The sequence below is a fragment of the Trematomus bernacchii genome, unplaced genomic scaffold (assembly GCF_902827165.1).
Source record: "Trematomus bernacchii unplaced genomic scaffold, fTreBer1.1, whole genome shotgun sequence".
In the NCBI taxonomy this organism is placed as follows: Eukaryota; Metazoa; Chordata; class Actinopteri; order Perciformes; family Nototheniidae; genus Trematomus; species Trematomus bernacchii.
The window spans coordinates 1-24,047 of NW_022987821.1; the positions used below are offsets into that span (position 1 = coordinate 1).

The 24,047-nt window shown below is 43.7% G+C and overlaps 1 protein-coding gene across 1 annotated transcript in view; it reads right to left on the bottom strand.

The window, feature by feature from the left end:
- Positions 1-6,219: 6,219 nt before the first annotated feature.
- LOC117499241 (protein unc-80 homolog) overlaps positions 6,220-24,047 on the bottom strand; it is a 47,887-nt gene continuing 30,059 nt past the window's right edge. Inside the window, exons 40-66 of the mRNA XM_034151618.1 lie at positions 23,816-23,999; positions 23,585-23,679; positions 23,063-23,152; positions 22,782-22,883; positions 22,251-22,431; positions 21,915-22,180; positions 21,447-21,581; positions 21,219-21,357; positions 20,928-21,024; positions 20,667-20,837; positions 20,473-20,565; positions 19,594-19,812; positions 18,011-18,241; positions 16,447-16,570; positions 16,246-16,371; positions 16,028-16,151; positions 15,134-15,340; positions 14,879-15,063; positions 13,838-14,003; positions 13,566-13,745; positions 12,836-12,983; positions 11,341-11,397; positions 10,234-10,312; positions 10,046-10,151; positions 9,152-9,172; positions 8,765-8,937; positions 6,220-8,160 (exon numbers count right to left, since the gene is read on the bottom strand). Coding sequence (XP_034007509.1) covers positions 7,642-8,160; positions 8,765-8,937; positions 9,152-9,172; positions 10,046-10,151; positions 10,234-10,312; positions 11,341-11,397; positions 12,836-12,983; positions 13,566-13,745; positions 13,838-14,003; positions 14,879-15,063; positions 15,134-15,340; positions 16,028-16,151; positions 16,246-16,371; positions 16,447-16,570; positions 18,011-18,241; positions 19,594-19,812; positions 20,473-20,565; positions 20,667-20,837; positions 20,928-21,024; positions 21,219-21,357; positions 21,447-21,581; positions 21,915-22,180; positions 22,251-22,431; positions 22,782-22,883; positions 23,063-23,152; positions 23,585-23,679; positions 23,816-23,999 — 4,218 coding nt within the window. The 3' untranslated portion in view covers positions 6,220-7,641. The remainder of the gene's footprint in view (positions 8,161-8,764; positions 8,938-9,151; positions 9,173-10,045; positions 10,152-10,233; positions 10,313-11,340; positions 11,398-12,835; positions 12,984-13,565; positions 13,746-13,837; positions 14,004-14,878; positions 15,064-15,133; positions 15,341-16,027; positions 16,152-16,245; positions 16,372-16,446; positions 16,571-18,010; positions 18,242-19,593; positions 19,813-20,472; positions 20,566-20,666; positions 20,838-20,927; positions 21,025-21,218; positions 21,358-21,446; positions 21,582-21,914; positions 22,181-22,250; positions 22,432-22,781; positions 22,884-23,062; positions 23,153-23,584; positions 23,680-23,815; positions 24,000-24,047) is intronic.

Here is a 24,047-nt window from a genome sequence, read left to right on the forward strand (position 1 = left end):
ATTTGGTGTGAGAGAGAGAGAGAGAGAGAGAGAGTGGGTGTGTGTGAGTATGAAATGAACAGTTAGAACATACTGCTGTCAATTGGAGTGATGACATCATCGTGTTCCATTGCACAGGTGTTCATCGTTGAGATAACGAGGTGCCTAGACTTCAAAGGTTTCATTGTTCTGAATGAGAGATGAACCTCTTACATGTGAACGTTTTGTGGAAGAACGATAACAGATATCTTTGAAATTTCAAAACGTGAAGCATGTCAAGGAAGTTGAGTATCTGAAGTGTAATTTTTGTGTACTTTCGGGTTAATAATGTGGCCTTTTTGGCCGTTTAAGAAAGGTGTGCGGCTGCTGCTGTGAGGAAATATCTGCCTGAAATTACAATGGGCTTTAATGGAGACATGTTGAACGTTTTTGTCACTTCATGCCCTCAAGAGGCATTTTGTTTAATTATTTTGGTTAATTATTTGTCATTTTTCAAGCTACGAGATGTTTTCCTACGTTTATCATGAAAAATGATGTCTCAAGAATGTAGGGTTTGGGAATTATGGCAGTTTTAAAAAAATATATGAAGGCACATTTCAAGATTTCTCACCCTCTAGCTGTGACATCACGCACTCTAGTTAACTGCTGTTAACAGCATTCCCACTAAACTAGAGAATGCAATTCCTGAAGAAATTGCTAGTGGGAATGCTTTATGCTGAAATGTAATGTGTAAGAAGTAAGTGAAGAATTTAGATTGAAATGATACATGAACACTGGGGGCTTGAATGTGTGATGAGAGAAGAAAAGAGAGTAAAAAGGCTTGGAAAAGCAGCAGAATATTTGAACTGCAAACCTTTGAACTAACTTGATGGTGAATGATCTGTCGCCATGCCAACGGCATTTGAAGAAATCTCAAAACTGTCCCGTAGATGTCTTCACGGCTGGACTGTTAGCACACATGTGAAGTTTTAGCACGTTTTGAACATTTTCATAGGAGTTATAGCGACATCGTCTTTTATGGCGAGGGATTCCATGGAAACGGCATATGGTGAGATCTCAGATTTGGCGTAGAGCTGTTGAGGCATGGACCGGTGATATACAAGTGAAGATTGGGGGACGATCGGACCGTGTCCATTGGACTTTCAGCGACATCGTGCTGCTCATGAACAGTTAGCAGTTGAAGTCGCATGAAGATTTGTTGAAGTCTGAATATCTCCATTGACTTCAATGTTAAACATTTGATGTATTATGGGATGTATCTCTGGAATTATGAAAGTTATGAATGATAAAAGTAATTCCCACTAAATGAGTTAGGTCAATTATCAAAATTGTATAACTATGACTCCAATGGTTTCTTTCTAATTAATGTTAGTTGCACTCGATTGACCCCCTAAGAAAAGTCATATTTGTAATACTGATGGAATATATTAGTATAATAATACATATTTGAATGTCTGTGTTTCATCATTAAACCTGCCTGGTTGAATGCATAAAATGATTTTGTGTGGCATTTTATTTATTTATTTTAATGAATTTCAAAGAAAGATTTGAGCCAAAACATCTTTATGTATCTGAAGTTACCAACTGTAACTCCAGCTTCTATGAGTATAGGCGTAGCCCTCTAAGGCTATTGCTATTGGGGTAATCCCCTGCGCACTGAAACACTTGTAGCCCACGCCCACCCGCAAGGTGGGCCCCACCCTCTGACTCACTTCCGGTATAAATAGGAAGGAGGCCCGACAATCTGCTCCCACACAAACAGCTTTTCTTCAGCTATTCGTGGAGCCAGTGGGGCCCAGAACTTAGAGGGCTACGCCTATACTCATAGAAGCTGGAGTTACAGTAGGTAACTTCAGTTCTATTTCGTATATGGCTTCGCCCTCTAAGGCTATTGCTATTGGGTTAAGGGGGAAGCATGATGTAGTCTGCGCCCCACTGGGTCCGCCCGGTACTAGAAGCACAGACACACCTACTCAGATAATAACCCATGCCTATTGCGCCATGCGAGTGGCGCATCACAGTGCCTGGAATATAGCATAACATGAATATTCTCCATGAGGGGATGAAGGCTGGGAACAATACATACCTGCCGCTGTGAAAAAGTAGAGACTTACCCCTAGATTCCACCGGGTCCGTCTGCGGCGCGTTACGGGCGCGTTACGGGCGCGTTACGGGCGCGTTACGGGCGCGTTACGGGCGCGTTACGGCTGCGCCGCGGTGCTCACGGCGATCGCGGCCACTCTAGTCAATGGGTGCTATTCCACCACACGCGGCGCGTTACGGCTCAGAAGCGTCCCAGAAGCGGCTCGGCGCAGGGCTCCTCTAAAATTAGGATCGAATCCTATTTTCGTCGCGGCGCAGCCGTAACGTCAGGTCGGGCAGGCAGGAAGTGGAACGTTCAGAGCATATACAGCATATATATATAGATATATACACACACACAAACTAATTTTGCAGACCCTATCCCTCCGTAGTCTTTCAAGTAGGAGGAGAAATGCCAGCGTTCTCCTCCGGTTTACAGGCACTGTGTAGATTATATATATAGAATAATTATGATGATGAATGCATTTTTTTACCACTAAAATACAGCAACACATCTTTGATTCATGTCGTTTATAACTGGAATATTACAGTTATTATTAACTTTGTCTGTACAAAGTAGCCTGTCCAGGAAATATGCCCAAATCAACAAAAACTGCGAGCCGGCAGGCAAGACGCTCCGCTTCTGAAATGCTTCTGAAACGCGCCTGGTAGGGTATGACGCCGGAGGAGGCCGGACCAAAACCGCAACGCGGCGCAGACGGACCCGGTGGAATCTAGGGCTAAGGTCACACTTTGCCCAGCGACAAAAAGAGGGGGAACAAGGGCAGCTCTCTGCGTGCAGACAGGCAGGAGAGCGCACAGCTGGATCCTTGACGTCACTCACTCTGACAGGACACTCAGTACAGGGTGTGTCAGAGATGAATGGGAGACATCCCTCAAATAAAATTGAATAAACGAACAGGGGGAAGACCAAGAAGCAGCACTGCAAATGTCTTCCACTGACAAAACAGCTGAGCTGCCATCTCCTTGGATCCGGAGACATGACGGAGCCACAGAGAGGGCAGAACTCACCCTTTTTGCTGATGTCAGCGCTAAAAGTAATGCTACTTTGGCTGACAAAACCTTAAGGGGAACCTGATCTAAAGTCGTCATGGTGACGTGCCACGCCAGAGCCCTCGCCGCCGCTGCCCGTGAGGCAACCCAGTAATCTTTAAGGTCCAAAATCCCAAATTAACAGGCCATAAGCTCTACGAAACATTAATGCCTCAGGACAGGTGGCGCAGAGGAATAGAAGACAAGTTAGAAAGTCTGAGGTTGTGTGTTCGAGTCCTCGTGAGCTATAGTGATTTTTAAAGTGCTTTACTCAAAATGAAGAAGATAAATGCGCCCGGAGCACAGGTCTTCATGTACATGTGTTGGTGGCCGGATTGGGTCTGTTCTCGTCATTAAGGCACCCGTGTCGAGTTCAGGTCTACGGCTTTGCATGTACGGGGTTCGAGACTCTGAGTAGCTGCGGCAGGTAGTGCACAGTAGATGAGGCACGTAGTTCATAGTAAGTGAGGCAGGAAGCGTAGGGTTACGACTTGTGACCATTTCAAGTTTTCATAGTCCAATTGCAGTAACAAGGCAGACCGCCGAGGGGCCCACATTTCACACACATATAGGTCGGGGCGCTAAGCTATCACCAAGACCAGGTTCTATATGGATGCCCACCACGTAGCGCCATATATTCACATTTTAAACTCCACTACGATTCCCCCTAACCCCAACCTTACCCCAACCTTACCCTTGGGTTGGGACCCATTCGCCTAACCTTACCCCGGCCAATCAAAATCTGCTCATATCCACTTTTCACAACAAAAATAAGAAATCAATTTTTGTTGGGCAGAAAGCATACTTTGAAAAATCTCACAAACGTCAAAATCACAAAACAACCTCCGAATGACACGTTTTTGGCACTGGCGGATGCGGAATTGCGAAACATTGGGGGTGTCTTTACATAGGGGGGGGGCTTAAAACCAGTCCCGAAGCCATCGGAGCTTCCTGTCAAGAGTTATTCAAGGAAAACCGATTTGCCTCAAACTCGGTGGGCACCTGAAGGCAAATCGGTTTTCCTTGAATAACTTTTGACAGGAAGCTCCGATGGCTTCGGGACTGGTTTTACGCCCCCCCCCCCCCCCCCCGAAAGAGAAGGTTCCCCCCAATGTTTCGCAATTCCGCATCCGCCAGTGCCAAAAACGTGTCATTCGGACAAAGTATGGTTTCTGCCCAATTTTTCTTTTTTTTTTGTGCAGAAAGCATACTTTGAAAAATCTCACAAACGTCAAAATCACAATACAACCTCCGAATGACACGTTTTTGGCACTGGCGGATGCGGTATTTGCAAAACATTGGGGGGGTGTATTCACATAGGGGGGGGCGTAAAACCAGTCCTGAAGCGGGAGAGGCAAATTGGGTCAGCTACTCCGAGCCTCGAACCCCGTACATGCTAAGCAGCAGACCTGAACTCGACACGGGCGCCTTAATGCCGAGAACAGACCCAATCCGGCCACCAACACATGTACAAAACATGAAGACCTGTGCTCCGGGCGCATTTATCGTCTTCATTTTGAATAAAGCACTTTAAAAATCACTATAGCTCACTGAGACTCGAACACACAACCTCAGACTTTCTAACCTGTGTTATATCCCTCTGCGCCACCTGTCCTGAGATAGTAATGTTTCGTAGAGCTTATGGCCTGTTCATTGGGATTTTGGACCTTAAAGATTACTGCACCTGAAAAGCCTCAAACCCATTACTTTCAGTCTCACTGTCTCACTGTCACCGTAAAACCAGTCCTGAAGCGGGAGAGGCAAATTGGGTCAGCTACTCCGAGCCTCGAACCCCGTACATGCTAAGCAGCAGACTTGAACTCGACACGGGCGCCTTAATGCCGAGAACAGACCCAATCCGGCCACCATGTACACCCTGAGCTATTAGATTGAGACAGTGACCTGTTGTTTGGTACATTATGTCACAAAGAAAAATGTAAAATAGGAAATAAAATAAGTCATAGTGCAGTCCATTTGATAAAAACTGTCCTTGTAAGTATGTGCCACCAACATTTGTAAATGAAAAACTCTTCTTTACGCTTTTTTCCCCACCATTTTGGATGTTTTACCTGAAAACCAGTGGAAATAAAGAGGATTGAAACAAGAACCTCCAGCCTTCAAGGCAGTGTTTTATCCCAGTCAGCCATTTGCCCTGGGCCAGTATGTTTTCGTTTGGTAATCTAATTATACACTTCGGGTGTTACATTTAAAAGAAATCTCTGCAGCTCCTGGGGATCGAACCTCTGTTTCGTTTGGTAAAGTAATTATTATTTGTTGGTGTTGAACTTCGGAAAATCTGTGCACCCTAACCCAGAAAAGTCAGTATGTGGTGATACTGCTTTTCAGGACCAAAGAAATGCAAATATTTCTTATCCTGATTTACTCAGCGTGCACACCTACGCTACCTGCTTCAATTCTATGAACCTGTGTCAATTAAACCTATTTATCTACTTTTGACCTATTTTGTTTCCTATTTTGTTTCCATTTTATTTGGCTACCTTACGCGCAACTACCTGACTCAGATACTCTGAGTCTCAAACCCCGCACATGCTAAGCAGCAGATCTGAACTTGACGCGTCTAAGTGCCGAGAACAGACCCAATCCGGCCACCAACTAATGTACAAGAAGACCTGTGCTCCGGGCGCATTTATCTTCTTTATTTTGAGTAAAGCACTTTAAAAATCACTATGGCTCACGAGGACTCGAACACACAACCTCAGGCTTTCTAACCTGTCTTCGATCACACATAAAACAACTACATATTTTCTATTGTAAACCTAAAGAAGCAACGTGAATTGGGCGACAAAATGTAGTAGCAGAAATAAGTTGTTAAGAGAAAGATTTTTAGAATGACGCTCCAGTCCTCTCCAACCACTGACCCGGATTTTATTAAAACTACAAGAAGTCGCATTGACCTTTTTCAGTTCTCACTTACGTTAACCCAGCTGTATCTGCGTTGTCAATTTGGGAGACCTTTTGGTGCGAGAAAATAAATAAATCCACTCTGATGTAACTGTGCTCCTGGGATGTCATTATCGGCATATGTAATGTTCATTTCGACTATAACTGACTTCTCAATGATTATAAATGGACAGAGAGCTTCCAAACATTGTAAACAACTTCTATTTATTTAGATATTCCAGAAATATTCTGATATACTTTATAATTTCTTTATATCTTCGCACAAAGGACACATAATTTGACACACACATGACAGTTAAAGGGAACTCACATTCGACAGTTTAACAGTCCTCTGATGTCTCTTCTACTTCGTTTGGACTTTAAACCATGCGGTAGTGCTGGTTTGAGATAGTTATGTTTTGCATTGTGCAACATATTACACAGAAAAATGTCTCAGGTTGACAAAGGACAAGAGATGAATGCATTACAAACATTATTTACCTCCTGTTTCCTCACTGGGTCTTAAATGATAAAGAACCAGGGTGGTTTTTTTAAGGGTAAATATGTTTTAATAAACTGCTATAAGACACCCCCATAGAGCCTTCAATATTTCCTCTCTGGCATAAGTAAACCGTACAAAGTCTCTATGAACCCAAATAAATACAATATTTTCACAAAGTGTGACACAAATAGTTCAAAGAAAGAATATTAAATACAGCACTGACATATAGTAGAGAGAAGCAGCATGACAAAACACTCACAGTGCGTTGGTGTGAATTATGGCACATACTTTCATTGATGTAGCATCATTATTATTATTATTACTATTGTAGATGGACAAGGGGGAGGGGCACAATTAGCTTGTTTTCCATACAAAAATATGTTTAAATCAACAGATACAATGGGCCAATGCACCGTGAACTCCTTGAACACGATTAAGGAGGAATGAGGTTTTCAGCAGCGACAATAAAATATTTTTAAACAGACAGACATGTTCATATTTCTTTGTTAAGGCATGGAATGAGCTACAAGGTAACAACATAAGTGATAAACACAAAGATACCTTCTTTGGTCAAAAATTAAATATTCTGCAGAGACATGAAAACACACTGTCGAAACCGAAATAACTAGATATACATTTGACATTGTGAATGTAATTAGAACTGGAGAAACACCAAGCACTTTTCTCGGAGCTTGTTTCTTCCATACGATAACGTAACAAGTTGAAAATACATGTACTGTATTTTATATTTACTGTATATCACCTGATTCATAGAATAAAAAGGTCTTTCACCCACAGCTTTAAAATGGCTCTTTATATACTTCATACACATTCTGAATTTTATAACACTTATGATATCTTTGTAACATCTCATTCTTCAATTCATATAGATCTTAGCAATATAGACATTCAAATTTGATAAATATTATTTTTTAATAATTTCTTATCTTTAAGAATTGAGTATTAATGTAAAATAAAATTTAAAAATATGTTTTTTCAATCTCGGTGTAGAGCGGACGAGTCAAGCTATAAGGTAGATCGCTGCTAAAATATACATTCAACCCTCTGCAACCTCCCTGTTAACCGCAGGCTGCAGGTATGGTGGCTACAGTTAACCCCCCCTCTCAAACGTGGGACTCGTCCAGGTCCAGGTCGACGGGGGAGAGGGGCAGGGGCAGCCGGCGGGGTGAGCTGCGGCGCTCGGGGGGGGGCAGCAGCGGGGCGAGGAGGGGGTTCTCCGTGCCGTCGTCCTCGCTGAGGTGCAGCAGGGTGTCGCTGCGCGGCAGGAGAGCCGTGGTGTCCTCGTCCCCGGGACTCTCTCTGAACCGGGGCGGCGCCGGCTGGGGGGGAAGCAGGCGGAGGCCCGGCGGCAGGGGGGGAGGCAGGAGGAGGCCCGGCGGCAGGGGGGGAGGTGGCGGCGGGCCTGGAGCCGGCGCAGAGCCCAGCACCGGGCGTGGGGGAGGAAGAGGAGACGAGGTGCGGGACAACGGGAGAGGGGAACAGGTTTTGGAGAGGGGCAGCGGGGAGCAGGTTCGGGATGGGGGGGTTGGGGTGGAAGGCCGGGAGATGGAGGGGGGAGGGGAGAGGCTGCTGCGGAGACCCCACTGCTCTCTCTTCTCCTTGCTGCTTATGGTGGGTGGGACCTGGGGGAGAATTCAATTTGGTAATGTTGTTTTTAACTCAGAAAGCTACATTTCCATGGAAGTCCATACAAGTCTTTCCTATAAAAAAAACTAACAGACTAGCAGTGCCTTAACAATCCATTCAACATTCTGATTTTATGTTCCACTCATATCCTCCACAGCTTTTCTTTGAAATGCTCCTTATGCGTCTCATAAAAGTGCCTTCTGACCCTAAATTGAAGAGGTAATTAAGAGAAGTGTCCTACTGTTCATTTCATTATATTGACTTTTATTTATTGGGATAGTTTGTTTCGTTTTAACTTGCTATGAGAAGCAGTTTGGCATGTCTCTATTAAAAAGGTGCTTTATTCATCAAATGTGGTTTAACATAAAGTGGATTAAGGACATTTAAAAAATAACCTGTAGTAAAGAATATGAGCTTTAACTTGCATTGGATTATTCCAGAAGGTCTTGGTTATATCGCATACTTTTGCTATGATTAATTGTTTATTATAAATAACTATTGACTTTTTAATATTACAACATGGGTCTCAATATGAGGACACGCTTTTTAGAAAAGGCGTGGATGAACAATTTCATAATTGTTTTATATTTCTCCCTCTACCGGTGTGTTTCCGGGGCCGTGCAGGTCGGCGGTCACCGTGGACGAAGAGACTGACGGCACCTCCAGTGTCGGCGGCTTTGGAAAGGCGGGACTGGACTTCCTGCCCTCGGCGGGGAGTTCCGCAGTGCCAGGATTCTCCGTAAAGGTGACTGACCTCTTCTGGTCTCCGTGCGCTGTGGACACACATGCATGCACGCGTAAAAATACAAAACAGGTAACACATTGGGAAAAGAATGGACGCAGGGATGGGACAGGGGGGGGGGGGGGGGCAGGGACTGGGAAAGGATGCAAGACAGACATGCAGAGCGCCCTATGGGGTTAGGGTGCAGATAAAGGGGGGTGGGCCGTAGCAGGGTGGAGAAGAAGGGGTTAAGGGTTGTGTCTCACCTTCATAGTCCAACAAAGTTTCTTTATTTTGAAACAAAAGGCATGAGACAGAACAGAGTGAGTCAGTTTCGAGACAACTCACAGCATTGGAACAAAGACACAGGGTTGTGATCAGGGAGGGTTGGTCAACGCACACACACACACACACACACACACACACACACACACACACACACACACACACACACACACACACACACACACACACACACACACACACACACACACACACACACACACACACACACACACACACACACACACACACACACACACACACACACACACACACACACACACACACACCACACACACACACACACACACACACACACACACACACACACACACACACACACACACACACACACACACTAATTATGGGAAATTATGTTCGAACGCTACATAGCAGTTTGATTTGGCTCGTTCTGGGTTGACCTTTAGTGCAGGGTATGTAAAGCTGTTAAAATAGAAGATAATAATAAAATGTACTATTAGTTTGTTTCCGTTTGTATTTTTCAATTTTATTTTATCTTAATATTCAGAGTTTTAATTGGCTTTATTTGAGTTTCCAGGTATAATGTCTCGGAAGTATTTAGGTACAAGTTAATCCATGATAATAAAAACAATGATAATAACATAATAATACAAATGATGATAATAGCGTAATAATTAAATGACGTAACGCCTGTAATCAGACTTGACATTTGTACGGTCTCATTTGTATCTGCTGTGATATATTATAGCAAATAAATAAATAAAACTGAATTCAATAATGATAATCATTTTTTGGAACTTTTGGTTTAGCAATATTTTTCATTGCCTTTTTTAAATGTATTATTATTATTATTATGTATTTGTTTCTATTATCACACAGATAAAGGCTGTTGTTACCCAGCGGTTTGTTCTTGGGCTGGAGGCTCCTGCGGGTCGTGGAGAGCCTGGCTCCAGATCTGCTACGAGGTTCATTCTTCGGGATAGACAGCAGAGGGCGCCGCAGCTGAGGGGAAATCACAGTTAATCCAAATCCGGTGTAGATTGTCAGCTTTATTTAAACTATTTTGCATCTTTGGGGTCCACACCTGTCTGAGGCCTCTCTTTCTTCCCAGCGGAGGCTGGAGCAGGTTCTGCTGGCCCGGTTCACTCTGCACACTGGCAACCCTGGTACAGTCAATCACACACACACACACACACACACACAAATGACACAAAAATAAATCACCGTGAAGAGTATAAAAAGCCTCTGCATCCTCTGCTGTTGAAGATGTTGCTGCTATTCTACTCACTCACTAGACGTGACACACAGAATGTAACACGACACCAGATCACAGAAACAGTGCTGCCATGAGTTACACACTGAGAACACAACAAGGGATAGTAGGGGCTGGAGTAGCAACGCTGACCAAAGAAACGTGTGGGATTGTTGACTTCTTTCCTTTCATTTGTATTCCTTCATCCCTTTTAGAAATTCCCACTTTTTTCTATAAAACACGATCAAATATTGAAAAAAGTACGGAGGCCAGGAAAGGCCAGAAGTTCTCAATAATTATCCTTATCTCGAGAAAAACAAGTATTCTTCTCGCTATAAATTGTCTAATTATTGAGAAATCAAGCTTCGGTTGAATAAAGCATTTGTTCCTAAAAGGAAAATTGGACAAAGAAAAAATCAATCGGCTACATATACTATGGTTGCCACCCCAGTTCCCCCTTGCCCCTACAGATTGGTATCCAGAGGAGGACGCCCAATTTGATCAGCGAGAAGCCTGATAGACACGCAAACAGAATGAAACACCATGGCACCGATGGGAGAGTGGCTGACTGGAGTGATGGCACATCTGTGGAGGAGACCCACAGCTAACAGAGGAGAAACAGAGGCAGAGCTCCCTAGCCCCCAGCGCTCTCTGGTTGTTTTTTTAGGACAGCGCAGCAGATGAGCTGAGAAGATGAGGGTCAGTGTGGAGCTCATTAGGAAGTGGTGTGGGGGGGGAGGGAGGTGATAGAGACAAGGCACACTGGACCCACACAGAAAGAGAGAGAGACAGGGGGAGGTGTGGCGGGCCGAGGCGATTTGATTAGATGTGGATGAGTGATCAACGGCGAGGGCGGCCAATAAGAGGAGGCCGTCCCGATGCGATGCCCCCTCCCAAGAACGCACCAACGGGACACACACAGACAGAGGGCCACTGTACCTAGAGAGGTTACCCTCCTGCAGAAGGCCCTGGGACTCATCTAGCACATTGGGTTCACTGTGAAAAGGGGGGGGCGGAGGGGGGGGGGGGGGGGGGAGAGGGAGTTTAGGGAGTGTAGTCGAGATCTGTCGCCATCCCGAGCCCCAGAGAGCGGGCCGGGTAGCCAGGGCTCTGAACACAACATGTTTTACATTCTTACCAAGAGACAGAGCTACTTCACAATGCTGCTCTGACTGTTGAACAAAACACAGTAGAAATCAACAGAGATAGACACAGAAAAAATGGCTGTGGTTGTGGCATATGACTGGTTCGTCCATTTCAAATAATAATTCCAAATCCAATTGTTTCAGGTGAACAATATTAGCACAGCATCGGATCATTTCACAAACTTAAAGGGGACCTATCATGCAAAATGCACTTTTGTACGTCTTTTCTACATGAATATGTGTCCCCGGTGTTCCAGGGAACTCACCAAGTGTCAGAAAACACAACCCTCTCTATTTTCCTCCATACCCAAATCTCTAAAAAAGGGGCTGCAACGGATCTGATAAAAACTGATCCAGATTTGAACACTGTCCTGACGTCAGGACGGTGGCGCTACGGCTATTGGGCCAACTCCACCAATCAGGAGGAGACAGCCACGGCCATTGCCGTTCGAAAGCGCTGGAGACGCTGTAGTACATATGCCAGGCCAGTAGATGGTGCTGTTCTCACTGAATCTGCCCTTGCAAAAACAGAGCGATAAATTGTCAAATTGAGCGAAATGAGGCATGGCTAAAATGCATGATCTGTTTGGTATTTTGAAAAAAAAAAAGTATAAATATGCCTTATATAGGTATGGTCCTACACTATATTATTCAAATATAGCATGATAGGTCCACTTTAAATAACACATTTCACTCATTTGTGTGGAGCGTTGGAGGAGGGAAACAAATACAAACATTTAGAAATATTACCATGTGTGTATATATATTTCCTTTTTAGATTCAACACTTATCATTAACTGGTTGGAATAGAAATTGTTAATCTTTTATTGGCTCCATTTGAGATTTCACACAGTGAGAATATTTCTGTTAGCACACCAGCGTATCTGTTTTCGTATGGTCGCTGCAGGACAAAAGGTGAAGGAAATACCCTGCATATTGCAACACTTATTAGATGTTTTAAACAGTCAATGTTTTTAGGAGTTTTTATCCTACCTAAATTCCATGTTGAATTGAAACATTGTTAGATAAAGAAAGTAATTAGTTTGCGAAATTGAGATGGTGTGGGGGTATTTTTTTTTGTTATTCGTAAAATGTTTTGCCTTTGTAGCTTTAGCAATCTTTAGCTGCCTCCCAAAGGGTTTGCAGAAATGTCAGCCAAACTAAAAATTACAATCCGTGACGCTGGGTTATGTACATACCCAAACTCTCCTGTCTATAGCAGAAACTTGAAGAAAAGTTGTTTTGTATGTTGTACTTGCTGTCTTCATGTGTGTGTTGTCGGATGCTACCTGTGGCTGGGCAGCATGGTGGCGCGGGGGACTTCGGGCTGCGATGCTGCGGAGCCGGTGGCGTGGCTGGAGAATCGGCGCTGCGTTATCCCTCTGGGCAAAAAGGCCTCGTGCTCGCTCACCACACTGGGGATACTCATGGAGTCATCTGCAGGGAGAAAGATGGCGACAATGAGTTCTGCTTTACTACTAGGGTGACCAGTGATTGCACAACATTTTTATCATTTGTCCCACACATTTAGCCGATGTCCCGCATTTGATTGACAGTCGCCCGTCTTAAACAAGGCTTTTATACAAAGGCGTGTAGAAAACGAGAGGGCTATCACCATTAGCTGTGTCAGATGTCAATCAATCAACAGAGAAATGTATTAACTTATGGGTGAGTTATTGTCAGATTCGCCAGATTTTTTAAAAATTGCGCACAGAGTTGAATATGTTTTGAAGCGATGCTTCCCCGAAACTCTTAAGAAACGCCTGGCTCATAAAGGAAATATCGATCTATGGATATATTCCTCCTGAAACCAAAAGAGATTTAGCTGATTTAATTAAGGTTTAGCACACAGGTCAGCAGGCTGTGGCAGTAAGCTAGATCCGGTCATTTCTTTCTGGTCATAATAATGTGTTATGTTAATTCCATTCAAAACAAATATACGTCCTATTTGTCCCACATGTTGCACCTGGTCACCCTATTTACTACGGATGTCAAAAAGATAATTGGATTGTGACTGACTCTCTTCGTCGTCTTCGTCGGTGCGGCTCAGTGTGTCCTGGGAGGGCTGGCGTGATGGCTGGCTCTCCTGCTCCCACACTGTGCCGGTGCCCGTGTTGGAGCGCGACATCGTGGCCAAACTGAGGCGGTACGCTGATGTAGAGGTGCCCACCGTGCTGATGGAGGTCTTGCCCTGGTAGGCTGTAGAGTGGAGGCAAACACACATGCTTAAATGTAAGATGGCAATACGAGGAATTACGTAATAAAAACACTTTCCCACAACTGTGTCTGACCTGAGCCGCTGTGCACAGCCTCCTTCAGGATCTTGAGTTCATTGTTGAACTCAGCGAACAGCGAGCTCTTGCAGAGAGGTCGAGGGATGAATCTCCGCTCCAGCTGGTCGGCGATGTGGTGGCGCGCCGTGATCTCCTCCTGGGAGTCAGCAGGCTGCGTCAACAACTAGGGGAACATGAACATACCAGAAAGAAATACTATTAGGGAAAAAGAATACAAGTGCAGTAAATCTGATTGTGGATGGACAAATCCAGGCTTAGACCAGTGATATTTTTTTTAAACTATATTCCCATAAAGGTGTACCATTCAGCTTCTCTCCGAGCAACTGTGAGGCCATTAATGACTCGACACAGTCACGTCACCAAATAAGTCATTTTAACTTTAATTCAACTACAGCCTTTTTACAGAGAGGAGAGGACAAACAAATGTGCATGGACGCACAATTACATTTTCAACATTTTGATTGTCTTTAAACACATCATATGTGACAAACGCTTCTGTCGGAAGAAAGACCAAATCTTAAAATAGTGATATTTCCACAAAGTCACCTTAATATACAAGTTTTATGAATAATTCTGCCAATTATAAACTGGATCGTGTAAAAACTAAGCTAAGCGTCAATGGATTGATTCTAAACTAAATCAAACACAAACAAATTGCAGTGAAGAAAGCAAGATTTAAAATAAATGTTATAAAAATATTAATAGTTGAATATGTTTAGCATGTGGAGCCCCCATTTTTCACCCCAATATAAGTAAGGCTTGTAGGCACTTGGAAACTTTTTTCATGTATCGATATCATTTCATTATGATCTTCCAAAATCAAATGTTATTTCTCTTATGATATATGGCATTATACATGAGTTAACTGGACAAATTACACAATTGAGTTCTCCCTAGGTCTAGCCGTGATTGTGCTGGACTTGGATATTATAGTAAAAAAATTAGGAAACTGTGAGTAAAATGTGTCAGGAGCAAGTGAACACCCTAGAACTGCTTGGGATTCAAATGGTGTATGACCGAAATGCCCTTGTTGTTTACCTTGCACTGGATGAAGGGTCGCAGCAGGACGAAGATGGGGATGCGGGTTCGGACGATGAAGTCGATGAAGTCCCAGAATGCCAGGCCGCCCACCTTCCTCAGAGCCATCTCCTTCACCTGCAGGCTGAGCCGGTACCACTGGTTCCCCAACGACCGCTCAAAGCAAACCAACACCACCTTCAGAGCTGCGGAAGAGGACAGGATGAAAACAAGGAACCAGGGAGGATGTTGAATGATGTCATTACTCATTCATACCCAGATACGCCGCCTGGCTGGTGGACTCAGCTAATCCCTCTCTGCGCAGGTCCTTCCCCGTGTCGCCCGGGGTGGAGCAGTGGGCCGGGGAGGCGTCCAGCATGAAGTTCTTGGTGCGGGAGGTGGAGATGATGCGAGGAGGCAGGAGGATGTTGATGACCGTTTGGAGGAGCAGGAAGATCTCCGGTGGCTCCAGGTGGGGGCTGTCTGCAAAGAGAAACAGACCCACATTTGATTTGTTTAGGTGGAGGAGAGTTGAATACCAATTAAGACCTTTTATTTTAAAGATAACTGAATTTAAATGCCTTTTAAGACTATTTAAGAATATGCGGGAAGCCCACAATGAGCAGTGAATTCATGAAAGGATTGCACAATGTTGGGAAAATACTGAATGTACTCTTCCAATATCAGAGTAACATGATAACAAAGGTATCCCAACTGTAGCTGTGTACATGACAGGATGTACCTAGAAGAGCATCAGGACTGTTTGAGGCAGATGATAGCTATGTGATTAACATGATGATTCAGCCTCCATGGAGATAGACATATGACAAGCATGATCATTTCTGACGTGGAGCTAATCTGAAGTAAACATTGAATACTGCTTTATATTCCTCCATCTTGTGACTGTGTAACTCCCTCTCTTGGATATCAGCATGTGAAGGACACTGTTCAGGAACTAGTTGATGCTCTGTGTGTGATGACTACTTCCTTTTCTTGAGAGGATAATAAGTACATGGATCCTGAGATTGAAGCTCAAGCCGGTGACCAGTGATATTTTTCTAACACACAATATTTTAGACTGCTTACTAGAACAAAAAAGCTGTACATTGCCCCCCTAACTGCACTGCTAAGCAAATAGCATATCCGTGCCCCTGTGTTTGTTGTCGTTACCTTTGCTTCCAGAGCCCACAGTGAGCACAAAGGGAATAAGCAGGTTGAGCAGCATCCCCTCTCGCCTCTCCTGGTTGGTGAAAGGTGAGATCACATGACTGAGAGGAAAGTCCTCCTTTAAGGCCTAATGGGGAGACAAGATGAACAAGAATAAAACAATGTACAATTAGTTGTCGATGAATGGATGTTCAATATAGAATCAAGCTAACCGAGGCTACCTGGATCTGCAGGGCGACCAGTCGCACCACCGCTGTGCTAAAGGGCAGCGGGGGGGACAGGTAAGGGCTGAGGTGGAGGAGAGGAAGTCCGTCTGCCACGCTGGAGGGACCGACCACACCCATCACCTGACAGCACAGAAGAATAATTAGACTTAAAGCATTATAAAGCAGGATTGGTGCAGGCTTTATTGTGTTTAATACCAGGTTGACGCAGACGTTGATGAGCGAGCGGAGGTGAGGCAGGAAGGAGATGATTGGCTGTCGCTGCAGGGTCAGGCAGATCCCCTCGATCAGGTTGCTGGCAGCCTCCCACTCCACCTGTCTCCTGGAAAACACCCACCCATACAACACCACCCCGCACCCAGATAACAGCACATTTTTATGAATATTAAAAAAGACCAAAACACAAATGCCACTTTCATTTAGTGAGGAAAACAATGTATGATTTTCTTCTTAAATGACATGAATGTGACTAATATTAATTGTATTAAATCCTTTAGGTGGAGACATTTTGTTAACTGATGCTGATAAAAAAAAATGTTTTAATGGAACTAATTCAATATAGATATATACAGACAAGGTTCCCATCAGCAAAAACATGTCGGTTTGCTATCCTGGCTCCAAAATGGTGGAATGAGCTCCCCACTGACATCAGGACAGCAGAAAGCTCACACATCTTCCGGCGCAGACTAAAAACTAATCTCTTTCGACTCCACTTCGAGCAATACAATTACTAACAAAGCACTTATATACTAATAAAGGACTGGCTTATCTTGAGTTGCACTTGAAATGGTTTGGCTCTATGAAACCTGATGTACTTATATGATTCTGTTTTCTTGAAGTTTGTATCTTCTTGGTCGAATGCACTTATTGTAAGTCGCTTTGGATAAAAGCGTCAGCTAAATGCAATGTAATGTAATGTAACAAGGTACAAGAACAAAAACAAATGATATCAATTATCAAAATATTTAAATAAATAGTGACAAGGTTCAAAACCTCAAATCTCATGGTGAAATAACTACAGACATCATGATAAATAAATGTAAAACGTATAAAATAAACGACAAGAATTTAACAAAGTCATGTACAGAGACAATCATAAATGATAATAACACATTTTCTGCTATATAATCATCATTTTTATGACTGATGTAAAGAACATAGTGACAACGAATATTGCCAAGCTCACAGACATCACAGTCTAAACACTGCAGCACAGATCCTGGTGTCAGCACTCACCTGGGGGCAGAGACCCTCTGAGCCAGCGCTCTGATGTCATGGAAGAGGAGGCAGGGGGGGGGGGGCTTTATTTGTGGTTTAGCTGTTTGTATTAGAATATTTTCTTACAGCTTTAAACAATGTATATGTAGTTGATTGGCCCTCCTTTTAGACGTGTCCTGTACCAAACACTTAAACAGTCGGTCTTCATTTTAAAGCTATAAGCATCAAGATCTTTGAAACATAAATAAAAAAGTGTAGAAAAAGCATATTCATTAACATTTTGCATCACAAATAAAAGAATAATCTTAAAACAAATCTGCATCCTTTTTCATGACTCAAGACTCAAATCTGGCTTAGAGAGTTGGTTTACCTCTTCCCACACCCACGAAATCACGCCACAGCAGCACTTACGGTACAGCACCCACGAAGGCAGCGCTACAGAGGACAGTGCCAAGAAGCCGTCTACCAACTGTACACACCACGGCACCGGCACAGCACGAGACACTCACAGGGAGACGGAGAAAGAAGATTGTATTCAACAGACCTGGTGCATAATGCCTGTGGGCGAGCGCACCTTAGCGTAGGCATCTTGTGGATTTTGTTGAACATGCGGTCCAGCCTCTTGAGGATGAGGATAAGGGCGGGGCGCACAGCCTCCGAGGACCAATCGGTGATGGGCAGCATCTCCATGATGTAGCGCCGCAGCCCTCGGCTCTCCATGGTCAGGGTGTCGTACGGAGCCAGCTTCAGCAGGGCGTGGGCGATCTCCGCCAGCCTGGGAGAGAGACACACACACACCTTAAGTGCAATACAATAATACTTTAAGGCTTTCAAGTTCCCCTATTATACTGTTTTTCATCAATATATTATACAGTAGGTCTAAGATATATACAAAACATGTCTCTGAAGTGTTTGGCTCGAAATACCAAACAGATCATGCATTGTAGCATCCCATAAACCCCTCTGTTTCAAAAGTGCTATTTCTCTGTCTGTTACTTTAGATGAAAATAAGGAGCCACTCCCCACGCCCCTCTGAGATATTTGGTTAAAAAGAACACAATAGGCGCTTTCACACCGGAGTACTTTTCCCCGTACTTTTCCCGTTTAGTTCCGATAGTTCCTGGGATTTTGCGTTCACACCAAAAAGAGAACTTAGTTCATCAGAACTTTTACCCCCTTTTTAGTCCCTGCTAGAGAGCAGGTACTTTCCTGGGGAGAAAAAAGTTCCAATTTCTGATTGGCTGGGCGAATTGCAAACCACGCCCCGTAAAACTCTGAAAGGTTTTTTGAAGCAGCCATTGTATTTGCTGGCATTAGCATTATTAGCATTAGCATTAGCCCCGCACACCAACGGAGAGAGAATAACTTATGGCAACACAAAAGAAAACATGGGAGCGGTGGAGATGAGGAGGTGTCGGTGTTCTGGCGATTTACTCGGAAGGCTTCAGTAGAAGCTGCTGGGAGTCCCAGCAGCTTCTACTGAAGCCAGTCCCCAACTCCGGGGACTCCGGGTGGCAGTATACGCCGTGAAGTTGTTTGCGGCCTGCCAGTAAACCCAAAGCAGAAGAAGAAGAAGAAGTGACGTCAGCGGCTTCATTTGCCTAATCTTCCCTCAGGGAATTTATTCCGGTGTGAACGCGATCTGTACTTAGTTCTATGGGGCACTAAGTGCTGGCACTAAGTGCTGGGAACTAAGTACAGCAAAGTACTTGGTGTGAAAGTGGCTAATGGTGCTCTAGTAGGAGATTCAGGTGATAAGGTGGGGGGGGGGGTTACCTTGGTTGGTGATTGGCTAATGGTTACACAAGCCAAAAAATCGTTATGACATCATAAAGTGGCCAAAATCTGATCAGCTCATTTTCAGACAGGTTTTTATAGAAATGGATCAGGACAAAAAGTGAGCGAATCTTTTTTCCTGAAACTTTCAGAATCTCTTTACGCAGAGGGGACACATGTTGATGTAGAAAAGACATGAACAAGTTGATTTTGCATAGTAGGTGACCTTTAAAACAACTGAATGAAATGCCTGATTACAAATTTGTAAAGTTCCTATAAGACATTTATAGAAATAAAAATCAACCTTCACACTTTGATCAATCAATCTGATGCTGCAGTAAATGTCATCACCTCATGTGGGACTTGATGTCCAGCAGCTCCAGGGCCGTGACCCGTGGCTCACCGGCGACGTTCTGCAGGATTTTGAGTCGGGGGCCGCAGTGCTTGTAGAACTCGGTGCAGATGTTTAACAGCGACTCCCGTGGCCGGCGGAACTCCTCCCTGGCCAGGCGCTCGTCCAGCTCCTCCCTCGGCATGCCCTGGCCCTCCTCCAACAGGTGGAGGTTGTCCCTGAGCACATGCATGCAAAAAGGACCTTAATCTCTGAAGCCATCTATTCTGACACAAGGCAAGGTGAATCCCTTTCTGATCTTTTAAACAAAATGACCATCAGTTTCAACATATATTTAAGCTATTTCTTCCCAGAAGCAAAATGAATAATACCTGGATCGCTGTGACACTGGATATTCACCTAATGGAGAATGTTACTGCCTCTTAAAGCGATAGACATACATAAAGTATATTCTAGGAAAATTGGGTAAAATGGCAAACCTGACACCTTATTTTGTTATAATATTAAATAGAATTACATGTACACATTTATTTATTTTATACTTATTTTCTTTCACACTTATTGACAGTATGAAGCCAAACTACTACAAGCGTGTTCAGTTATTTTTTAAATGTTTTGCCCCTTTACCACTCGCCCTGTGTATGTTTACAGCTTTGATAAGGCTTCTTTAAAGCTATCCCTTTACAATTAAACAGCAACAGACTAACCTACATGAAATACGGCAGAGAGATTATATATGTTTTACACTCTCTTACTCTTTTATAATTATTTCTGGCAATGGGAATGTACTGTATTTTATTGCTTGTATACCCATTTATATTGCCTGTGAATGTCAAAAGGAGAATCATGTCCTACAATGTTTTCTGTTAAGTCCTGACCTGGTGTTGACCCCTCCGGACATGGCGTGGTTCGCTGTGGTGCCTCCTTTATGGCCCTGATCACAGCGGGACAGCTGGGGTGCCGTCATGGGCCTGTGGACGAGGTGTGATATATAATGAGGATTGTAAGCACCTTATGCACAAATACAACAGGCTCTCAGCTGTTAAGACCCTGACATGTTTCAATGACAGACCTTGTGAGGGTCTCTGAGCTGTAGAGGAGGGCCTGCAGCGATGTGGCCAGAGCAGCGATGGCTGCAATCTCATCTCTGGCGGCTGAGGCGGACTCCATCGTGACCGTGTTGCTCTTCAGCTTCTGCAGGTGGCAAGGGACCAGAGCCTCCAGCACCATCAGCATCTGCAGACTGGAAAGATGCATTCAGACCATTAGACAAAAAGCTGACGAGAGAAGAAGATGAAGAATCCTCGAGGCCTCTGCGATATGTTTTCCACACCTCCGGAAGGATTCAGGGGCGTAGGCCACCACGGTGACACACAGCTTGATGGCCTCGCTGATGGAGAAGGCCAAGTCTTCATTACCATAACAAAAATCTGCAACAACAAAGCAAAGTTAGGACAAATCCACAGATTCAACTAGCCAAAGTTAGCAAAATAAGAAACACCTATATTTTTCTAACTGATGCAAAATAGGCCATACTCTCAAAATTAACCAGAGCATGAATAAAATGTTTTTGCCAGTAGTATCCTAAATAAAAGACACTATTATGTCTGTGAAAGTTACGTACCTAGAGAGCGTAGAGGTTTCTCAGCCTTCACCAACTCCAAAGCGTCTAGGGCATCCTTAGTTTCCCCCTCCAGAGAGATCAGCAGGTCAAACAGACACTGAGCTGACACTCCTTTAGACAGGCCGGTACTGGTGCTGGTCTGGGATGGAAGACAGAGACATGTCACACATTTCAGGTGCCCAGGCTTGTGTAGAAACGATGTGTATTTCGGATGCAAAAAGCACTTACTGTGAATTCCAGCAGTGGTGCCACGCTGGCGAACAGCTGCATGATGAAGGGTTTGCGGTGGAGGATGTAGAACTGCTGGCAGCAGAACTCGATGCCTTGCCTCAGTAAAGGGTCGCTCTCATAGTCAGCGTAGACCTTTCATAAAAAGGACACATTTTGAGAAAGGTAGGTTATCACACTAGGCTGTATCAAAGACAATAACACTTGGTGATTTAATAAGAGAAAACCCTTTTGTCTTAAAGGGGTGGATGTTATAACAGTTAATATACAATTAAATATTACCTTTTTTAATAAAAACAAATGCAAAATATGCAATGGAACCTTTTATATAATAATAATAAAAATAACATTTAATTCCACTTAAATTATAATGTTGATGTGAATACAAAAGAAAGTGTGTCTCTGTGTATTTTAGCATGTTATATCCTATTAAATAAATGTATTATAATAATAATCTGTGTATGGTACCTGCAGCATGGTGGGCAGGATCCACTGGTAGCCGCTGAGGGAGAACAGGTGGTTGAAGTGGACGGCGGTGTTGATGGCGGTGGCGGTGTACTGCCTGATGAGGGCGCTGTCCTCCGGGTGCAGCAGCAGAGCCCCGTTGAAGACGTTGAGGAAGAGCATCATCTCGTCGCCCCACGGGTACTCACTGGGCATGCCCAGAAACATCTCCTCCAGCAGCTTGATCCACAGCACCTTGTGGAGAGTGTCCAATCCAAACAGCTCCTTACCTGGGATAGAGAGTGATGTTAGTGTATAAAATAGGATAATTGTTATTATTCAAATTAGAGTGTGTCTCACCTTGTGGCTCATTGACCAGCGAGAACTCGGCATCGATGGCGGTTCGAGGGAAAGATGGTAGGCGGAGGAGGTCTTCCTGCAGCAGGGACACGTGGGACTGCTTGTGCACGGCGGGCATGTGTTGTGTGAGGGAGATGAGGAAGAGGACACGACCGACTTCCTCTAGTTTACGGGAAAACACCTAGGATAGGAAATCAAAAGGAAAACGATGAGGAAAAGTAGACACTATGACCTTGCTTTATTTCAGTATAGTTTCAGTCGATACTAGTAAAACAATGTGACTTCTCTATTTCATACAAATGTTATTTGTTTGCGTTTTATTTCCCACTGATATTGATATGTATACATAAGGATGTAAATGTACCAAGCTACAATAAAATAAAGATTAAGGATATCTTTGGACCTTGATATTGTAGTCAATACATGATTCATTTGTGAGTTTTTGACTATGTAACCACTGTGTTTTCTATTTTTCTAGGCCCTAGAGATCTAATGCAGAGCCTTAATTGTCAAATTTGAAATCTTGCACACCTGTTTCTGGATGAGCTCCTGTCCTTTTTCGGGCAGCATGTGGACCAGGTTGAGCTGGGGAGACACTGACCTCCTGAAGGGGTAGATGTCCCTCACATATGTCTGGAGGAGGAAGACATCGAAAACAACTTTATTGTGGACAGAATATGATCAAATATAGCCAGAAAGCAACAAGAGAAAGTCAAACCAAGCTGCTAATGTTGTGTACATGTATCAAGATGAAGCATGTCAATACTTATATGTTATCATTAGCATTAGGAACATAAAAATAATATAACTACCTTGCTATAATGGATGAGGTTCCATCGTTTGTCCATGAGGAAGTAATGTGCTGATCTGGCTTCGGGAATGTTGAAGAATTCCAGGCACTCCTGTTTTATGGGGGGAGGGAGAAAAGGTCATGAATTAATCAGCATATTTTATGTACAAAAAGTAAAAAAAACAAGTACTTTACCATAATACAAATTTGAGGTACTTCTACTTCACAACATTACAAGAAAAATAATCAACTTTGTACTCCACTTTTCACAATCAGATTCTTAAATTGTAAACAAATAAGAAGCTTGTACAATGCTATGTTGAAAATTAAACCAGTGCTTTCTCATTGCTGCACTATAACTAAAAATACTCATATATTACTCACAGGGGTATTTTTCCTGCAGAATGAAGGATTTATTTTGACACTTAAAGCCAAACGTCCTGATATTACTGTACCTCTGCAAGGCTATTTCCTGTATTCTAATGCTGTACTTGTACTTTCATAAAGTAAATAATCAGAGTATCTCCATCCCTGGTGTCCTTACCTTGAGCAGAGCTTCAAACTGAGTGTCTTCATGCACTGGAAGCTGTGTTGGGATATCACACTCGTTCTGACCGTGCACCACCAGTGTTTTGGTTCCTGTATTAACAATGCACAAGAACATACATTTCACATTTAATTGAGCTCATCCAGGTTTGAAAGAACGCATGATATCTCCTGTTGTGCCACTAGGGGTCTCTATTGGGATCTAAAATGATTGTCAGAGTAAGATCACCTGGCATGGATGCGGTGACCAGCAGCTTGACCTCACACTGCTCCTTCTTCATGGTTTGCTTGAGGTCCTTGAAGAAGAGCCCCTCCACAAAGCCCACCACCTCCCACAGGAAGGTCAGCGTGGCCGAGATGGCGTCCATTCCCCACTCACACGGAGTCCGCACAAAGTACATGATGAGTCCCACCTAGGAGAGAAGGGATTGTTAGCTGAGAGTCTAAAGAGGCCTGAAGGA